Source organism: Trichechus manatus, unplaced genomic scaffold (assembly GCF_000243295.1).
Source record: "Trichechus manatus latirostris isolate Lorelei unplaced genomic scaffold, TriManLat1.0 scaffold00216, whole genome shotgun sequence".
NCBI classification, from domain to species: Eukaryota; Metazoa; Chordata; class Mammalia; order Sirenia; family Trichechidae; genus Trichechus; species Trichechus manatus.
Genome location: NW_004444152.1, coordinates 3,696,094 through 3,716,287, shown reverse-complemented (window position 1 = coordinate 3,716,287; position 20,194 = coordinate 3,696,094). Strand labels below are relative to the sequence as shown.

The 20,194-nt window shown below is 47.8% G+C and overlaps 1 protein-coding gene across 2 annotated transcripts in view; it reads right to left on the bottom strand.

Moving 5' to 3' along the window:
• CLASRP (CLK4 associating serine/arginine rich protein) overlaps positions 1-20,037 on the bottom strand; it is a 33,588-nt gene extending 13,551 nt beyond the window's left edge. For both annotated transcript variants that reach the window (XR_002825945.1, XM_023742755.1), the window contains exons 1-5: positions 19,978-20,037; positions 18,803-18,930; positions 2,878-2,975; positions 2,176-2,277; positions 1,865-1,944 (exon numbers count right to left, since the gene is read on the bottom strand). Coding sequence is in view for 1 of the 2 variants with exons in the window: in XM_023742755.1 (XP_023598523.1) it covers positions 1,865-1,944; positions 2,176-2,277; positions 2,878-2,975; positions 18,803-18,901 (379 nt within the window). In the remaining variant the exon portion in view is untranslated. The remainder of the gene's footprint in view (positions 1-1,864; positions 1,945-2,175; positions 2,278-2,877; positions 2,976-18,802; positions 18,931-19,977) is intronic.
• Positions 20,038-20,194: the final 157 nt, after the last annotated feature.

The following is a 20,194-nucleotide window of genomic DNA, read 5'->3' as shown; positions in this document are numbered from 1 at the left end:
AAGGCTGTCGTCTTTACAGAAGCGGACTGCCACAGCTTTCTCCTGTATCACTAGTGGGTTCCAACCACCGACCTTTTGGTTAGCAGCCAAGAGCTTAACCACTGTGCCACTGGGGCTCCTTATACACGGCAGAACATACACAAAGTCAACAATTTCTACATGAGCAACTGAGTGACACTGAATACATTGTTAGAGCTGTACAACCATTCTCACCCTCTTTCTCGAGTTGTTCCTCCCCCTTTAACATAAACTCATTGCTCCCTAAGTTTCCCGTCTAATCTTTCGAGTTTCTGTCGTGAGCCCTGGTGAGCTCACCTCCCTGAGGGCCCTCGCCCTGCTGCTCCGGCCACACGGGCCATGTCTCTGTGCCTCCAGTGCCACCCCTGCACCCCCCACCAGGGAGCTCCTGCCCACTCTTCACTCGGTCAAGCACTCTGTCGTACCTTTCTCAGAGAACAGCCCACCGTCCGTCATAACATACCTTTGCTTGTAATTACCTGCCTGCTTCTAGAGCTGCGGCCCTCTCCCCGACTACACCCCTGGTTCCAGAACACTGCTGGACACACTGAAGGTGCTCCGTAATTATTTGTGGGAACGAATGAATGCGGAACCAGAGAGGACTAAGGAAACCCTGGCTCCACCACCAGGAACCTGTGTGGCCTCGGGTAATGGCAAAAGCAACAGTCAAATCAACGATGAATTTCCCCTATTGTAAGGCCTCACTTAAGAGAGAATTTTGGAAAACTGATTTTAAAGACGCAAAACGTCTTAGAAACAAAGAAATGTGGGACCAGCGAACCCGTCTGGAGGGCTGACTGTGCACCAGGCTCGGTACCGGGGTTTTACACACACGGCCTCATGGAGCCTTCATGGCCACCCCTGGGATGGAAACTGAGACCTGCCCCATACAGAATCCCCCTTCCCCTAACTCCATAGGAAAAGGCAGGTGCTCAAGTCCTTCTTAATGAATTGGGAGCTTTCTGCCAGGAGGCAGCAGTGCTTAAACGATACAGGTCCCAGGTCAGACCCAGGGGGGTGAGTATCCCAGCCCCTCAGCTCTGGGCCCTGCCTGCCTCCCCTGTAGCTGGAGCGCCACCCCTGCCTTGTGGGGCTGTTGTGTAGATGTAATGAGGGAACACAGACAAAGCCCAGGTCTGTTGGGCCCAAACTGCCCCAGCCAAGCCTTTATCCCCTCTCTTGCGAAAGGGCGGTAGGGTAATGCTGGGCTTGGTGAAAAACACTGAATGTACATAAATACTTAGCAAGTTATAAAATGCTGTCTAAGTATTAGTTTAAAACAAGGAGAAATGTCCTCTTCAGAACTGACACTCTGTGATCCACGAAGGCAGGGAAAATACACACAGAGGGGAAAAAATGTACTGTTGCTATTTCCCCAAGTTTTAGGGAAAAAAAGACTCCAGTCAGAGGGCACAGACTGTGAAAACCAGTTACCGTCAAGTTGATTCCGACTCACGACCACCCCTCGTGTTACAGAGTAGAACTGCTCCACAGGGTTTTGTTGGCTGGAATCTTTATGAAAGCAGATCGCCAGGCCTTTCTTCTGCAGTACTTCAAGGTGGGTCTGAACTGACAACCTCTAGGTTAGCAGCCAAGGATAAACTGTTTGTGCCACCAGGGACCTTACAGACTGTGAAGGATCACCTAACTCAGCAGACATCTCCCGTGCCACCTCCAGAGACAGGCCCCGTGCCAGGGAGATGAGGACAGAGCACGTCTGCCACAGGCTGGGACCAGAGCCACGGCCCATCAGTAGAAACCGCTTCGCTAAAGCTTTCTCCCCAGACTTCTCTAAGCCCTTGCAGTCTCCAGGGACCCCAGCCGCACCCCGCCCGCCATCACTCACTGCCAGCGAAGTCGTTCTGCACCAGGCCGCGGTAGCGCTCGTAGTTGCATTTCCGCTCATCCGACTCCTGTTCTGGGGAGCTTTGGGAAGGCCAAGATCTTGAGATTAGAGGGAATGAGGAGACCCCACCCTAAGCCAGCAGGAGGGAGGGTCCTGGCTCAGGCTCCTGCGGGGGTCGGGGGGGACGACTCCTCCCTCCTCACACCTCCTTCCCAGGAAGATGACAGGCAAGCAAGGGCCTGGGGACAGAGGGGACGAGGAGCTGTGCTGGGCCTGACAGCCAGCTGACAGCCACCAGGGAGTCAGCTTACATGGTGGTGAGCAGCGGGGGGGTGTAGTCGGGGATGTGGTCCAGGTGGGCACGGACATCAAAGCGGTCGATCATGTTGTTGGTGTCCCCCTGCCAGGGCATCCTGGGAAGGGGGGCAGAGAAGGAGTTTTTTTAGGGTCTCCATGCCCCAAGACACAAAGTAGCTGCTCCCTGCCACCTCAGTCCACTCAGACCCCCAAGCCAGGGCCCCCACCCCACCTCCTTGTGACCAGTCCCTTACACTGTAGCCCCCCTGAACTCACATTCAGGCTCCTGACACCTGGAAAGGGCCAGTCATCTAGCCAGCCCCGGGGACACCAGGGCCCCATTTCTCAAAATCAGCAGCAGTAGGGAACTTGAACCAAGTCTCAGGGACCACTTGCTGAGCCCCAGTCACCCCAAGACATCTCTCTCTAGTAACCCACTCCTTGCTTCTCTGGGCCTCTGGCCCCAGCCCCACACCTTCCCATTGAAGGCCTCCAACTACTACAGGAGGAGCAGCCCAGGGCCTCCCTCCCAACCCCTGGCTGCTCGCCTTAGCCTCTGACGGTCACCTTCACATGCAAGCCAATCCTTCCCTGCCTGAGTTCCCCAGGTCTGCCCAGACCCCCAGGGTCTCTACTCCAGACTGCATAACGCCCTGCTCCCTTCCGCCCCCTAGCCCTCAGTCACAGCCATTACTCTGCCCCCCAAACAGTCTTACATGTTAACGGGGCTCTCAGCAGCCAGGGCAACTGCAGAATCCAGGTGTACCTTGCAGGCTCGCCCATGCACCTGCAGGAACTGGGCTGGGTCCTTCTTCTGCAAGGACAGAGAGTATGGGGGTCACCACCCATAGGCTCCAAACCCTATGGCCCTACAGCAAAGCCCCCCTCTGAGTTTAAGCAGGGCCATCCCTCGGAGGGGAACAACCCTGCACACGCGGGGCAGGGAGGGCAGCACTAACAGGGCCACCTGACCTCTGAGGACTGGGGAACCATTTCCTCCCACGGTGGTGGCAAGAGGCTCTGAGCTCTGCTCCAATCTCCCGCACCGCCACTACCAGGACTTTACTCCCAATAGCGTCACCCTCCCCCCAGCCAGGCCACTGGACCAGCCTACAGACACTGAGACTGAACAAGCACATGGAAGATGTTCACTGTCCCCAGGGACGTGCACAGCAAGACCACAACTGCTAGGACGGGACGGCCATAATCAAAAGGACAGACAATGACAGGCGTTGTTGAGGATGTAAGGAAATCAGGTACTCCGAAAAGTTAAAGACTCTCCGTTGTTGTTGTTAGTTGCCATCAAATTGATTTGACTCATGATGGCCCCATGTGTGCGAAGTAGAACTGCTCCGTAGGGTTTTCAGGGCCGTGACCTTTCAGAAGCAAATCGCCAGGCTGAGGTGCCCCTGGGTGGATTCAGACTGCCAGCCTTTAGGTTAGCAGTCCAGTGCTTAACCATTTGTGCCACCCAGGGGCTCTAGAAATTCCCTATGACCCAGCAATTCCACGCCTAGGTATATACTCCAAAAAACTGAAATCTGTGTTCAAACAAGTACTTGTACATGAATGTTCATAGCAGCAACTACTCACAACAGTCGAAAGGGAGAAACAACCCAAATGTCCATCAACGGATGAATGGATAAACAAAACGTGGTGTATTCATCCAATGAATGTTACTCAGTCAGAAAAAGAAATGAAGTTCTGCTACAATGTGGACGAACCTCGAAAGAAGCCAGTCACAAAAGGCCACACACTGTAAGATTCCATTTCTACGAAAGGTCCAGAACAGGCAGACTCAGAAACAGAAAGCAGATGAGTGGCTGCCTAGTGCTGGGGAGGTGGGAGGGGACGAGGAGGGACTGCTGATGGCTCTGGGGTTTCCTTCTGAAAATGTTCTAAAATTGATTGTGGTGATGGTTGTACAACCCTATGAATATACTAAAAACCACTGAAGTGTTCACTTTAAATGGGTAAACTATATGGAATGTGAGTTATTATCTCCATAAAACTACTAAAAAAAAAAAAAAAAGACACCATGATGGGCAAGCAGGTTCCAAGTCTGTGCCTGTGTGAGGGACACAATTTTAAGTCACTATAACAGCGTCTTGAAAAGGGTCAAATCTAGCAGCAGCAGATCCCAGGGCAGAGCTTAGTGAGTGCCACCCCCGAGAGACCCACCCGAGCTGCGGGAAGGGTAGCCGGTGTCATCCTTTCAATCCTGGCTGTGCACCTGTCAGCATCCACCCAGAATCCAGCCACATCTCACTGCCACCCCCACCGAGTCCAGCCAGCATTTTCTCTTACCTCCTCGCCAGGATCCCTGCTGCCACCCTTGCCGACTAGTCTATCCGCCACACAGCAACCAGAGGGATTCTGCTGCTAAAACCCATGAGGCCCACAGCTCCTCTGCTCAGAGACCACTTGATGAGTAAAGCCGACACTGTCCACAGCCCACCAGGCCCGGCTTACTCTGGTCTGTCCCCTGGGGGCCCCCACCTTCCACTCTGCTCCAGGCACGCCAGCAACACTCCAGGTGTATGTGGGCTTCCATTCGGGACCTCCAGACTTGCTATTCCTGGAGCTTATAACGTTCCCGTGTATGGCTGCTCCCCCGCTATCTCACACTGCCTTCTAGAAGCCTCCCTCCTGGACGCTATCTAAGCAGCCCTCCACCCTCTTTATACTCTATCGCCTCAACCCTGCTTCTTTCTCCACCCGATGTTACACTTCACGCTCATCCCACACTATAATGTAAATCCCATGGCGGGGGCGGGGGGGGGGCTCTGTTTTACTCACTGCAGTATCCCCAGTGCCTAGAGGGGTCCGACACACTACACAGTAGGCACTCAGGATACTGAGGGAGGGAAGGAGAGGAGGAATCCTCAGACAGATGAGGAGACTGAGCCCCTTCAGGAAAAATGTCAGCTCCAAGTTTTGAAGCTCTGCACTTCCTGGCTCTATCTCCACACCAGCCCGGCCCCAGCCAGCAGAGCGCAGGAGCATGACACTGTGTTAGGAGAGGGATGCTGCTACAGTGACCACAGCTCACGTACGGGGCAGCTGTCATCCTCAGTTCCCACCTGGAAAAATGGAGGGCGGACACGTCCCAGGCCCAGGGTCCGACAGGGGCAGCACTGCTGGACTCCAGCTCCCCCTCCTGCCCCTCACCCGCCTCCCTCAGTGCCTATCTCAGCCTCACAGCACATCCAGCTCCCCCAGCCCCGTGACAGCCACTGGCCAAGTCCAAGACCCAGATCCCATTGTGCTCCTGAGGCTGCTCCGGGCCACATGCCCAGGTCCTACAGCAGCCAAGTCTCGAGGAACACTGTTTGCCATCCTGACTTTTGCAGGTAAGGGGAAGCCATTGGAAGTGTTGGCACTGCAGACCGGAAAAAGCATTGAGCTGGGAGCAAGGACCCCAAGTCCAGGGCCTGGCTCTGTCAGGAGATTCTGGAAAAATCAATGCACTGCTGCTAGCTGCGGTTTCCACATCTCATAACTAGCTGTTCAATAAGAACAGCTCCCATCTTCTAGGCAGTTACTAAGAGCAAGCATTGAGGGGTTAGGCCCACTTGCCTAGGATCACACCAATAAGTAAGCAGAACTAGAATTTGAACCCAGATGGTTCTGAATCCAAAATCCACTCTTAACTACTGGCCTATCCTGCCTCTAGGATCAGATACAGTCAGAAAAGTTCATCAAGTCATCAACTGTTCATTCATTCATTCACCTGTTAGGCAGGCACCTACTGTACTGGGGACATGACGGTTACTGGCTCTCTCTCCTGGCTCTATCTCCACGCCAGCCCGGCCCCAGCCAGCAGAGCGCAGGAGCATGGTGCTGTGTGCGGAGCTGAGGGGGACGCTGCTACAGTGACCACGGCTCATGTATGGGGCAGCTGTCATCCTCAATTCCCACCTGGAGAAATGGAGGGTGGACACGTCCCAGGCGCAGGGTCTGACAGGGGCGGCGCTGCTGGACTCCAGCTCCCCATCCTGCCCCTTACCCGCCTCCCTCACTGCCTGTCTCGGCCTCACAGCACATCCAGCTGTCCTGAGACAACCCTGGCCCTGTCGTCATGGGACTCACAGTTTAGTGAAGGAGACAGACCCATCCCCCTACTCTAAGACAGTGACAACCTACTAGAGTAGGCACCGCTGAACTAGGAGAGCCCAGTATGACCCAGCCTGGGGGGACAGGGAGAACTTTCTGAAAGAACAGACGTCTGAGCTGACACGTGCTTACTTCTCAACTTCACATCATAGGGGATTCTATTTCTTTATCCAAACCAGTGATTAAAACAAGAAAGCTGACAGGGACAGGAGTGATGGCAGAACCAGGGTCAGCCAGGGAGTGAAGACTAGGGGAGAGAGCCAGGACCAGGGACAAAACAGGAATGGAGAAAGCAGCTCTGTATGGACGCACTCACTCAACCCGCCACACTCTGCCTTGGCTTCTTCAACACCCGTCCTACTGCCTCCTCTCTCCTCTCTCGGCCCCAGGATGAGGGAGAGAGCCACGTGAGCAGCCCCGCCCCCTCCTCAAAGCAGCCACCGGCCACTGCCCCACCATTTCCACAGCTGGGCAGCTCAGATCTCAATGCTGGTCACGTCCGCGCAGGGACAACGGTCGCTTGTACAGCCCTGCACCACGTAGCACCCCTTGGACACTCATTCTTTAAGCTCCCCCCGTCATCTGGTGAGGGGCCTGGCCGTCACCAGTGTCTAGAGAGGGAAATGAAGCTCCAGAAACTTCCCTGTTAACCAGGGGGAAACCTGGAGTCCCAGGCCTTCTGAGTGACCCAAATCCAGCCTTCGTTTCATACACCATTCATCAACCTGGGTGCAAATTCTAGCTCGACCCAGTGAGACTAACTTCAGTTAACAATAAGTGCTAGTATTTACCAAGCAGTAGTTACCCTGGGCAGGCCTACGCTAAGCAGTCCACGTGCCCAATTGCACCAAATCCCTCACGCTGTGCGGGAGGTACTCTTATGCTCCACCATTTGTGGCAGGCTACTGCTTATCACCGACGTCCATCCCCCCTTCTTTAATAATGACTGTTGTCATTAGTTGCTGTTGAGTCAGCTCCAACTCATGGCGACCTTATGGAAAACAGAACAAAACACTGTCTGGTCCTGCACCATCTTCATGCCTGTTGCTATGTTTAAGTCCATTGTTGTGGCCATCACGTCAATCCACCTCACCTAAGGCCTCCCTCACCTTCACCAACCCTCTACTTTAGCAAACATGTTTTTTTCTAGCAATTTGTCTTTCCTGATGACGTGACCAAAGTAAGTGAACCGAAGTCTCACATCCTTGCATTCTGATTTATTTTTTCTAAGACTGACTTGTTTGTTTTTCTGGCAGTCCACGGCATATTCAATCACCATTCAAATGCATCAATTCTTCTTCTATCCCGGGCACAAGGCCACCCAAAATGCAGTCTACGCCTCTTAGCCTTTTTTACAATTGTATGCGACCATGGGATATAAGTCTGGTCAGTGGGATGTAAGTGGAAGTGTCATATGAAAAAGTCTAAAAGCCCTCCTTTAACAGCAACTGGCTTGAGCCCCTCTACCCCTTTTCCTTCACTTCCTCCTCCTTGCTAGATGGAATGGAGACATGATAGCTGGCCCTTGAGCAGCCCCCTCAGACTTTGAGACAACGCTGAAAAGAGAAGCCGTGTATAGCTGAATCACAAAATAGAAGCAGCTTAGATCCCTGAGCAGAGGTGCTTGCCTCTGGGCTTTTACATGAAAAGGAAACAAACTTCTATTATCTTGTTTAAGCCACTGAGATTTAAGGTCTCTGTTACAGCCAAACAGGCTCAGGGAGACTCACCCAAGATCACACAATACACAAGTGGAATAGCTGGAACTTAAACCCAGAGGCTGAGGACTCCAAACTCTAAGGCCCTAAGCATTATGGTATTTTGCCTTTTGACTGTGTCCTTTTGGGCAAGTTTCTTCTCTTTTCTAAACCTCTATTTCTGCAGTATAAGACCTGGGAGAAGAGGTTAAGAGTCAGAGAGTCTGGGTTAGAATGCCAGCTCTGCCCTCTTGCAATGTGACCACAGGCTGTGACTCTCTGAGCCTTGGTTTGCTCATCTGTAAAATGGAGATAACAGGAATCACCTCCCAGGCTGGAGTGAGGATTTGATGAAGCAAGCTGAATCACATGTCAAGAGCTTAGCACAGCAGTTAACATAAATGCTCAATACCCTTAGCGGTTATTATCAGAATCACCTGTAACACAGGGCTCATCAACGCCTACCCCGCAGGCCTGCCAGGACTAAAATTACTGTACCACAGTAGCAGGCACTGGGTCGGGCACACACCATGGGCCCTCAGTAAAAGGCATTCCTGAACAAGAAGCCCTGATAGCGCAACGGTTAAGCACTCAGCTGCTAACTGAAAGGATAGTGGCTCGAACCCACTCAGAGCCTCCACAGGATAAAGACCTGGTGATCTGCTCCCATAAAGATTAAACAAACAAATTTAAAAACAAGATAAAATCCATTACTGCTGAGTCAATTCCAACTCATAGCGACTCAACAGGACAAAGCAGAACTGCCCCATAGGTTTCCAGGGTTGAAGTCTTTATGGATGCAGACTGCCACATCTTTCTCCCATGGAGTAGCTGGTAGGTTCTAACTGCTGACCTTTCAGTTAGCAGCCGACTGCTTAATGAGTGCACCACCGGGGCTCCTCCTGTAAAGATTACAGCCTAGTATTTTCCAGGTTTTTTTTTTTTTTTTTCCTGTTACTGATTTCTAGCTTCACTCTGTTGTGGTCAGAGAAAATACCTTGTCTGATTTCAATCTTTTTAAATTTATTTAAGACTTGCTTTGTGACCTAAAATGTGGTCTTTCCTGGAGAATAATCCATGTGCACTGGAGAAGAATGTACACTGTGCTGTTTTGGGATGGAGTGTTCTACAAGTCTGTTAAGTCTAGTCGGTTTATACTGCCATTCAGGTTCGGTTTCCTTGTTGATCTTCCTTCTAGATGTTCTTTCCAGGAGTGAAAGTGGTATATTAAAGTCTCCAATTATTACTGTAGTACCATCTATTCCTCCCTTCAATTCTATCAGTGTTTGCTTTATATATTTAGGTGCCCCAATGTTGGGTACATATATATTTGACTGTTAAATCTTGACTAATTGACCCTTTTATCACTATATAGTGTCCATCTTTACCTCTTTTGACAGACTTGTCTTCAAGTTTACTTTGTCTGATACTAAGACTGCCACCCCAGCTCTCTTTTGGTTAGTATTTTCACGGAGTATTTTTTTCCATCCTTTCACTCTCAACTTATTTGTGTCCTTGGGTTTAAGGTGTGTCTCTTGAAACAGCATATAGTTGAATTATGTTTTTTTAATCCATTCTGCCACTCTCTCCCTTTTGATTGGAGCATTTAGTCCATTTACACTGACTGTAGTTACTGATAAGAAGGGACTCACTTCCGCCATTTGATTATTTGGTTTTTGTGTGTCTTAAACCTTCTTTGACTTTGTCCTTGTTTTTGTGTTTTGTTGGTTTATTGTAATGAGCCTATTTGGTTCCCTTTCCTTTCTTTTTGTGTATTTTTTTAATATATTTTCTTGGTCGTTACCACAAAGATTACATTTAAGAGCTTATTTATAACATTTTGGGGTAGGTTGGTACCAACTTAACTTCAGTAACTTACAGGAATTTCTGTATCTATGCCGTTCCTCTCCCCCGCCCCTTGCTGTTGCCTAATTATGTCTTTATATTTCTTCTGACCTGTAACATAGTTTTATCCTGGTCTTTCATATATATTTGTTATTAAAAAACATGAAAGACAAAAACATTTAGAACTATCAAGCACAAATACCTTATTACTAGCCTTATGCTTGTCTATGCAATTCCCCTTCTGTTTTATGTATAGATTTCAATTACTTTCTAGTGTCTTTTCCCTTCCATCTACAGAACTCCTATCAGTATTTTTTACAGGGCCGGTCTGGCAGATACGAACCCTCTCAGTTTCTGTTTGTCTGGGAATGTTTTAATTTCACCCTCATTCTTGAAGGGTAGTTTCGCTGGGTATAGTACTCTTGGTTGATTTGTTTTTTTTTTTTTTCTTTTCAGCACTTTAAGTATGTCATTGTATCGCTTTCTGGCCTCCAATGTTTCTAAGTAAAAATCAGCACTTACTCTTATTGAGGATCCTTTGTATGTTACAGCTCACTTCTCTCTGGCTGCTTTCAGCATTCTCTCTTTACGTTTAACTATTGTCTTAGTCATCTAGTGCTGCTCCAACAGAAATACCACAGGTGGATGGCTTTAACAAAGAGAAATCTATTTCTTCACAGTAAAGTAGACTAAAAGTCCAAATTCAGGGCGTCAGCTTCGGAAGGCTTTCTCTGTCGGCCTTCTCATCAGTGTTTCCCCGGACTAGGAGCTTCTCCACACAGGGACCACAAGTACAAAGGACACGTTCTGCTCCTGGCACTGCTTTCTTGGTGGTATGAGGTCCCCCATTCTCCACTTCCTTCCCTTTCCTTGTATCTCTTACAAGAGATAAAAGGTGGTGCAGGCCACACCCCAGGGAAATTTCCTTTATGTTGGATCAGGGATGTGACCTGGGTTAGGGTGGTGTTACAATCCCACCCTAATCCTCTTTAATGTAAAATTACAATCACAAAATGGAGGACAACCACACAACACTGGGAATCGTGGCCTAGTAAAATTGATACACACATTTTTGGGGGGACATAATTCAAACCATGACATTCCTCCCTTATCCTCTAATCTGCTGATTCTTTCTTCTGCCTCACTAAATCTGTTGCTAAGTCCTTTCATTGTGTTTCTCATTTCGGTTTTTGTCCCTTTCAGTTACAGAATCTTTTTTTAGATCCTCAGTTTGTTCTTGCATTGTTTTCCTTATTTATGTTTAATGCTGCTGCAACAAATTCTTCTATGTTTTCATTATTTGGTCATCCCTACTGCGCATTCACCTCCCCCCTCTGTCATGTTCACTTGGATGGGCCACTGTTTCTGTTTTTTGTGCGTCTTGTGATTTTTTGTTGCGGCACAGGAATTTTCAAAGATGTTAACTTTCTCAGTTTTCCCCAGTATTTGGTGTTTTTGCCAGCACTACTTTCTGCAAGGAGCTCTGGCAGCGCAGTGGTTAAGAGCTCGGTAGTTCAAATCCACCAGGCGCTCCTTGGAAACCCTATGGGGCAGGCTCTAACCTGTCCTATAGGGTCGCTGTGAGTCAAAATCAACTCGATGGCAATGGGTTTCGGGTTTTTGTTGGGGGGGGGGTGGTTAACTTTCTGCAAGAAACTGTTAGGTGGGCAGAGCCTTCAGCCCTTGCTTACATTTCCTCTCCCTCTCTGTGACAGCCCCTTCTCCCTCCCTGGTTTAGCTGGGATTCCAAAGTTCCAGATCTCGTTTTCAACCTTTAATCTCTCCCAAACACACCAGAGAACATGCTGTGCTCAGTTTGTCTACCAGCAGGTACCACCACTCAGACGAGATATCGTGTACTAATCAATCTATCCACCAGGGGGCACAGTACCCTTTCTCTGGTTATTACTCCATTCCCTTCTGTTTCTGCAATCACATTTTTGTTGAAAAACCCACACCAAGCGAGCCCCCTTTGGGGCTGGCTGTTGCTCTCCGGTTTTGCCTGAGGTTTCCTTACCTGCTCGGTAAGGGCTGCTTAGATCTGAGCAGGCTTTCGGGGGAGCACAGTGGTGCCTGCTCTCACCACTTCTACTCAACATTGTACCAGAGCAGTAAGATAAAAAAAGAAATAAAAGGTATACAGATTGAAAAAAAAAGTAGTAAAATTATCTCTATTCACAGATGATATGATACTATACTTGTACCCATTCCAAAGAAAGTTGATCCAACAGAATGCAGAAATTATCGAACAACATCATTAATATCACACACAAGTAAAATTTTGCTGAAGATCATTCAAAAGCAGTTGCAGCAATACATTGACAGGGAACTCCCAGAAATTCAAGCTGGATACAGAAGAGGACATGGAACAAGGGATATCACTGCTCATGTCAGATGGATCCTGGCTGAAAGCAGAGAATACCAGAACGATGTTTACCCGTGTTTTATTGACTATGCAAGGGCATTCAACTGTGTGGATCATAACAAATTATGGATAACACTGCGAAGAACAGGAATTCCAGAACACTTAATTGTGATCATGAGGAACCTGTACTTAGACCAAGAGGCAGTCGTTTGAAAAGAACAAGGGGATACTGTGTGGTTTAAAATCAGGAAAAGTGTGCATCAGGGTTGTATCCTTTCACCATACTTATTCAATCTGTATGCTGAGCAAATAATTAGAGAAGCTGGACTATGTGAAGAAGAATGGGGCATTAGGATTGGAGGAAGACCCATTAACAAACCTGCAAAATGCAGATGATACAACCTTGCTTGCTGAAAGTGAAGAGGACTTGAAGCACTTACTGATGAAGATCAAAGATTACAGCCTTCAGTATGGATTACAGCTCAACAGAAAGAAAACAAAACCCCTCACAACTGGACCAATAAGCAACATCATAATAAATGGAGAAAAAGACTGAAGTTGTAAAGGATTTCATTTTACTTGGATCCACAATCAACACCTACAGAAGCAGCAGTCAAGAAATCAAACAATGTACTGCACTGGGCAGATCTCTGCAAAAGACCTCTTTGAAGTGTTAAAAAGCAAAGATGTCACTTTAAGGACTAAGGTGCGCCTGACTCAAGCCATGGTGTTTTCAATCGCTTCATATGCATGTGAAAGCTGGAAAATGAATAAGGAAGACTGAAGAAGAATCGATGCCTTTGAATTATGGTGTTGGCGAAGAACGTTGAATATACCATGGACTGCCAGAAGAACGAACAAATCTATCTTGGAAGAAGTATAGCTAGAACGCTCATTAGAAGCAAGGATGGTGAGACTTTGTCTCACGAACTTTGGACATGTTATTAGGAGGGATCAGTTCCTGGAGAAGGACATTGTGCTTAGTAGAGGGTCAGCAAAAAAGAGGAAGACCCTCAATGAGATGGACCGACCCAGTGGCTACAACAATGGGCTCAAGTATAATGACCGTGAGAATGGCGCAGGATTGGGCAGTGTTTCGTTCTGCTGTGCATAGGTTCACTATAAGCTGGAAACGACTGGATGGCACCTAACAACAACAACGATACTTGCAGTGTGATGAATTACTTAGTATGGCCTTTGTTGCCATAGCCCTGTAACTCCCTCCCAGGTGACTGGACAGGGCTGTGCAAATAACTGCGGCGCACCAAGGGGACTGGTCAGTTTTGCCTTAAAAGAGAGCCAATTCCAGAGCAAAAAGAAGAGTCTACCACCACCCACAGGAGACAGCGCAATGGGCATCCCATGGAGCGAGAAAGGTGAGTGCCTTTGGGCAGAGACTGAGTGCCAGGGAGAAGCCTATGCCTGATCCACGAATTTGGGACTTGCCAGCCTCCACAACTGCATGAGCCATTTCCTTTACACGGTTCATAAGTTCTGTGAGATGTTGCATGAATTAGGGAACCCAAAGACAGGAGGGAGAGTACTGAAGGGAAAGGGAGTAGTTGATGTTAGAGATGATGGAGTGGTATGGCAGCTTGGAAAAGCTGGACATTTGGGACATCTTTAACCCCTACCTCATAGGAACCAGCTTTGTGCTGATCCTTATAAAAGAAATTATTTGTTTAACATTATATACAGAAAATCTCAAAGAGTCCATAGGAAAACTTCTAGAGGTAATAGAGGAATTTAGCAAAGTTGTAGGGTACAAGGTCAACAAACAAAAATGAGTTGGGTTTCTATACACCAGCAATGAGAAATCTCAAGCAGAAATTAGGGAAACAATTTCACTTACAATAGCATCTAAGAGAATAAAATACTTAGGAACAAATCTAACCAGGAACGTGAAGGACTTATACAATGAAAACTATAGAACACTGCTGAAAGAGATTGAAAATTTAAATAAATGGAAAGATGTTCCATGTTCATGGATTGTTAAGACTTAATATCGTTAAGGTGTCGATACTATCCAAAGTGATCCATATTCGATGCCATCCCAATCAAAATTACAACAACCTCTTTACAGAAAAAGAAAAACAAATTCTCAACTTTATAAGGAATGGCAAGAGGCCCCAAATAGCTAAAACAATGCTGAAAGAGAAGAAGAAAGTAGGAGGACTCACACTTCCTGATTTTAAAACATACTATACAGCTACTGTAATCAAAACAACCTGGTACTGGTATAACAACAGACACACAGACCAATGGAATAGACTTGAGAGTTCAGAAATAAACCCACACATTTATGGTCAACTAATTTTTGACAAGGGTGCTAAGTCCATTCAATGGGGAAATAAGAGTCTCTTTAATAAATGATGCTGGGAAAACTGGATTTCCACATGCAGAAAAATAAACATGATTCATGCCTCACACAATACAAAAAAACCAATTCAAAATGGATTAAGGACCTAAATGTGCAAGCTAAAACCATCAAATTCCTAGAAGAACAAGTAAGGGCAACGCTGTCAGCCCCAGCTTTCAAAAATGGATTATCTAACGTAATAACAAAAGCACAAACTGCAAAAGACAAAAATAAATAAACGGGACATCATAAAAATTAAAAACTTTTATCAAAAGACTTTATCAAAAAAGTGAAAAGACAAGCTACCGACTGGGAGAATATCTTCAGAAACCATATATCTGACAAAAACCTAATAACCAAAAAAGATGTATAACTTCGACACCTTAACAAAAAAGATAAATAACTCAATCAAAAAATGGGTAAAGGAACTGAATAGACATTTCAACAAAGAGGACATTCAAATGGCCACCAAACACATAAAAAGATGCTCAGCGTCATTAGCCATCAGAGATGCAAATCAAAACCACAGAGATACCATTTCACTCCCACTGAAGCAAACAAACAAAAAAAAAAAAAAAACACAAACATTGGCAAGGATGTGGCAAAACTGGAATCTCATCCATTGCTCGTGGGAATCCAAAATGGTACAGCCATTGTAGAAAACAGTGTGGCGGTTCCTCAAAAAACTAAAAACGGAACTACCATATGATGCAGCAATTCCACTCCTAGGCATATATCCAAAAGACGTCAAAGCAGAAACTTGTACATCAGTGTTCACTGCAGCACTATTCACAGTAGCCAAAAAGTGGAGACAACCTAAATGCCCATCAACAGATGAATGGATAAACAAAATGTGGTACATACATACAACGGTTGAGTTGCGTTTATTGATACATGCAAGTATATAAAATCAGGGCATGAACATGACTTGATAAATTAATTTCAATACTATAATAAGAGGAGCCAATTAAAACTTTCACCATTTGTTTCACATCCACAAAAGCCACTTCAAGGGCATTAATGAGCTCTCAAAACTGTTTTGTGCAAATAAACCATGTTTCTCTTAAAGACTTGGCTGCACTTGCCCAGGCTCAAGATATTAAAATCTAGCACGTAAGGTTCATTACTAGAGGCAGAAATACAGGCAGTATAACCATTACAGCAACAACCATCAATTACAGTTATGAATTTTTCTGTAACAACCGAATGGATAATCAAATATTGCAACAACTCAAGTACAACTGAGCAAAGTGCATTTCTACAGTATTCAGTGTTGCTATTCAGTTTTCTACATGCTACAGTATGGATGGGGCTTAAAGACATAATGCTGAGCAAAATAAGCCGATCACAAAAGGACGAATATTGTTATGACCTAACTTACATAAAAAGACAAGAAAACACATGGTCAATGTACACTGACCAAAGTTTATTAGTGGTTAGGAGGGAGGGGGAAAGGGGGGTCAAGGGTGACAGAAAAATTGCATTCATTAAGGGTAGGGTTGCACAGCCAATGATTTTTGTAATTGCTGTCAGTAAGTTGTACTCCCGTAAAAAACTGAATTGGCAAAAATTGTGTGATAAATATATTTACAACAATGACCAAAAAAACAAACAAACAAAAAACAGTAGCTGCTGAGGCTGCTTATGTACAATCAAACACTCATGGGATTTGGTTCCTTGGTTTGGCGTTTAGGGTCATGGTTTCACGGGACATCCAGGTTAACTGGACTAATTACATGTTTAGTGCTTCTGTTCTACCTCCTAGTTCGTTAAGTAGTGCCTGGGGTCTTAAAAGCCTGCAAGCAGCCATCCAAGGCACAACAATTGGTCTCTATTCACCTGGAGCAACAGAGGACGAAAGAGAGTCAAGAACAGTAGAAGAATACGGAACGTGTGGCTAGCTGCCTCCACGAACAACTGCCTTGTTTAGTATGAGACCAGAAGAACTGGATAGTGCCCAGCTACCATTACTGAACATTCTGATCAAAGATTCCATAGAAGAATCCTGTTCAAAAGGGGAAAAATGTAGAATAGTATTTAAAATTCTCATGGACTCTAGACTTTCTGGAGCCATGAAGGTTGGATGAACCCCTGAAACTACTGCCCTGAGATAATCTTTAAACCTTAAACCAAAAATATCCCCTGAAGTCATCTGAAAACCTGAACAATAGTTTATCTTAACTAGTAAAAAAGGTCTATTTTGAGTATTATGCTCTTTTGAGAACTATCTACATGGGATCAAACTGACAAAAGCAACTCAAAGGATTAGATAAGAACCTTAGGGGGCAGTGAGTTTATGTTGATCGGGGAGGAATAACTCAGAAAAGGAGGGTGAAAATGGTTGCACAACTTGAAAAATGTAATCAATGTCACTAAATTCTACATGTAGACACTGCTGAACTGGTCTATGTTCTGCTGTGTATACTCCCAACAACAAGGAAAAAATAAAAAGATTACAGCCTAAAAAAATCTATGGGGCAGTTCTACTCTGTCACATTGGGTCACTGAGTTGAAACTGACTCAACAGCACCTAACAACAATTTATTCCTGAGCACTCACTCTGCACCTGGGCTGCTGCTGAGCCCTCAACTACAACAACACAGAGCCAGTCCTGTCCTGTAGCCAAGTCATAGTTATTCTGACACCTTCAGAGACAGGTTCTCCCTCCAGCCCAGTGGTTCCTTCTTGGGAGACAGAAGGCAAGTGAGGGGCTCTCTGCGCGTCACCTCCTCTTCAGGGGGGCGGGGGCAATAGCAACCTCTGTCTCATGGGTGATTGTGGGGATTCAAAGTACTCATACGCCTAAAGCCCTTCTCACGTAGCCTGGCGCCTGAGAAGGACCACTAGATGTCAGCTGCTATTGTTAATAACATTTTATTCAACTATTCTTTCAAAAACTATTTGTTGGGCCAAACACTGGGATGCAAACGTGAACCAAATACACCCAGTGCCCAATCTCACAGAGCTGGGGGAAACAACTTCACAGGTATGTGCGTGTATATGTGCGCGTGTAGCAAACGTGCTGAGCTGCACAAAGGGGAAGGACAGGGAGCTATGGCATTTCTAAGGGCACCTGATTGAGTCCGGAGGAGGAGGAGGAGGGAGGACTTCCCTGAGGACTGACCTGGTAGATGAGCAGGGGTTAACCAGGTGTGGCTGGAGAGCACTTGGGTCATGGAGGAACAGCAAGGAGGCCCGTACTGCTTGAGCAAAGGACTGAGGCAGAGAGTGGGGCTGTACGACTCTGTAGGCGAGGCAAAAGCCCAACCATGCAGAGCCTCATAAGCTGTGGTAAGGAGCTGTGGTAGGGAGCTCTGGAGAAGTTCTGAGCAGGGGAGAGACAAGGTCAGCTCTGGGCTTTAGAAAGATCTCTCTGGCCACTCAGAGGAGGGTGGCCTAGAGGGGGCAGGAGACCGGGGTTGGGGGATGCTGGGGCAGTGAGGCAGTGATGCAGAAGTATGAGCGAATGTCAACATCAAGCTCACTACCGGGAGCTGATCTAACAGAACTGAAGCTGGTGAGCAAGTGCCATTTGAAGCTGGGGTCTCAAGGACAAGCAGAAGTTAAAGAAGTGAGTGAGAGGCATGGTAGGCACAAAGCCCTGTGGGGGCAGAGAAAAAAAAGGCAGGTGAAGTTGCCCTAGGACCAGGGCTTCAAACAGGTTTTTTCTGGTTCAAACCCCTGCTGAGAATTCGTATTTCTAACAAGATCCCAGGAAGTTACACATAAGAATCACCTGTGATCTTGTTAAAATGCAGATTCTGATTCAGTATATCTGGGGGTGGAAATGCAAATTCTCAGCAGGGGTGTGAAGCCCTGCTTAGGAGGAAGCTTCACGCTGGCAGAGGCCAGACCACAAAAGCCTCTTAGTCCATGCAGTGGAGTTTGGTCTTCTTTCCAAAAGCAACTGAAGCACCAAAGGATTTTAACAGGAGGACCTGATCAGATTTCGCCCAGCGAATACTGATGGCGCTCCTACTGTGTGCCAAGTCAAACCATAAGAATGGCTATGCTCTCCTAGGCCCTGGGAAGACAGCAATGAGCAAACAGATGACATTCTGTACTGCTCTGAATGTCACAAAGACATTCCTCCTTCCTGCTAACACCAGCTCTGTTTTCTGGGGCCACGCTAAACAGAATCTTCCAGGTTGAGACAATGATTAAGCTCAAGAAATGATTAGTGAATGGTCTCCTGAGGAAACAAGGCTCTTCTGCCTTATTCTCATTTTACCAGGGGCCCATCTTCCAGGGTTACTCACGATCTTTTCATAGTACTCCCGCCGCCGCTCAGCCCGCTTCTTGTAGTCGACCATCATGCCGCGAAGCTTCCGCTCATGCTTCCGAGCCTCGTGCCACATCGTGGTGAGGCCAAGGCTGAGGCCTCAACCTGGAGGAGGAGGGGACTGGGAATGTTTGATGGGCCACAGAAACCACACGGACTGAATCAAAGTCACCCAACAAATTGGTGACAGAGCTGACCCTAAACACCGTGTCTGCCAACTTCAGGGAGGGGAACTGAGGCCAGCAGAACGGTGTGCCAGGATCACCTGGAAGGCTTAAAAAAACAGATGCTCGAGTGTAGCCCTGACAACTCGGATCCAGTAACTTGGGCAACCTGAAAATCCGTCAGGGAATTCTTGGGATGAGCAGCCCTGGCAAAGGAGCGCCCTGGTTTCAACACGCTGGAGTCAGGGATGAAACGTTTTGGGATAGGAGTCACATGTGTTTGAAATAAGCTCTGGGGTAAGCGCCCAGCTGCTGAGGCTGGGAAGGGGACAAGCTAACCCCCCCCCCGCCCCCGCCACATGCGTGGAAGTGGGTATGGATCAGAGCAGTATGAGGATGAAGGCAGGTGGAGGAAGAGATGAAAGATTTCATGGGAACAAATTAGTGGTATGGGGTTGGGGGTGGAGGGCAGGTGGAGGGAAGATGACGATGCTGGGGGAGGAGGAGAAGCATGGAAGAATACTGTAGGGAGAGACCAGAACTGGGCCGAGATCTAAAGGATTCTGAATTGGAAGAGTATCCAGGTAAAAAGAGGGGATAGAGAGGAGGAGGAGAATCTGACTAACGGGAGTGGGTGGAGGGAGTTTGGGGGCAGAGCTTGCGGACAGGGGCGGAACCCGAGGGTTAGGACAGATTTGCGGACCCGATCGCGGCCTTAGGATTTGGACCGAGTCCTTCTGACAAGGGGGCGGGGCCTGTGGCAGACGGCGGGGCCGAAGGCCAGGCCCGACGCCGCGAGTTGGGGATCCAGGCGGGGGCAGAGGCGCGGCCTGAGGCCCCTCAGGACAGAGCGGGTACGGGGCAGGCGTCGCTCGGGGCCGAAACCCAGCAGAGGCGCACAGCGGACTGGGATTAGGCTGAGGCAAGGGCGGCGGTGGGCTGACGCAGGCCAGAAAGCCAAAGTGTCCGGCCCGCCGCCTTCACTCACCGCCTCGTCGCCACCTCCCGCAGCTGCGCTCGCGCGCGGCCCGCACCGGAAGCGGAAATGTTAGCTCGCGCGAAGGTAGTGAAGCGGAACTTGTCGACGCTCACATACGCCAACGCAAGGGGCGGGGTCCGGAGGCGGGAGGGGCGGGGCCTGGAGAGCGCAGACAATCCTGGCGACTTCGCCGTATAAAGGGCCCAGGCGTTTACCCAGGCTAAGA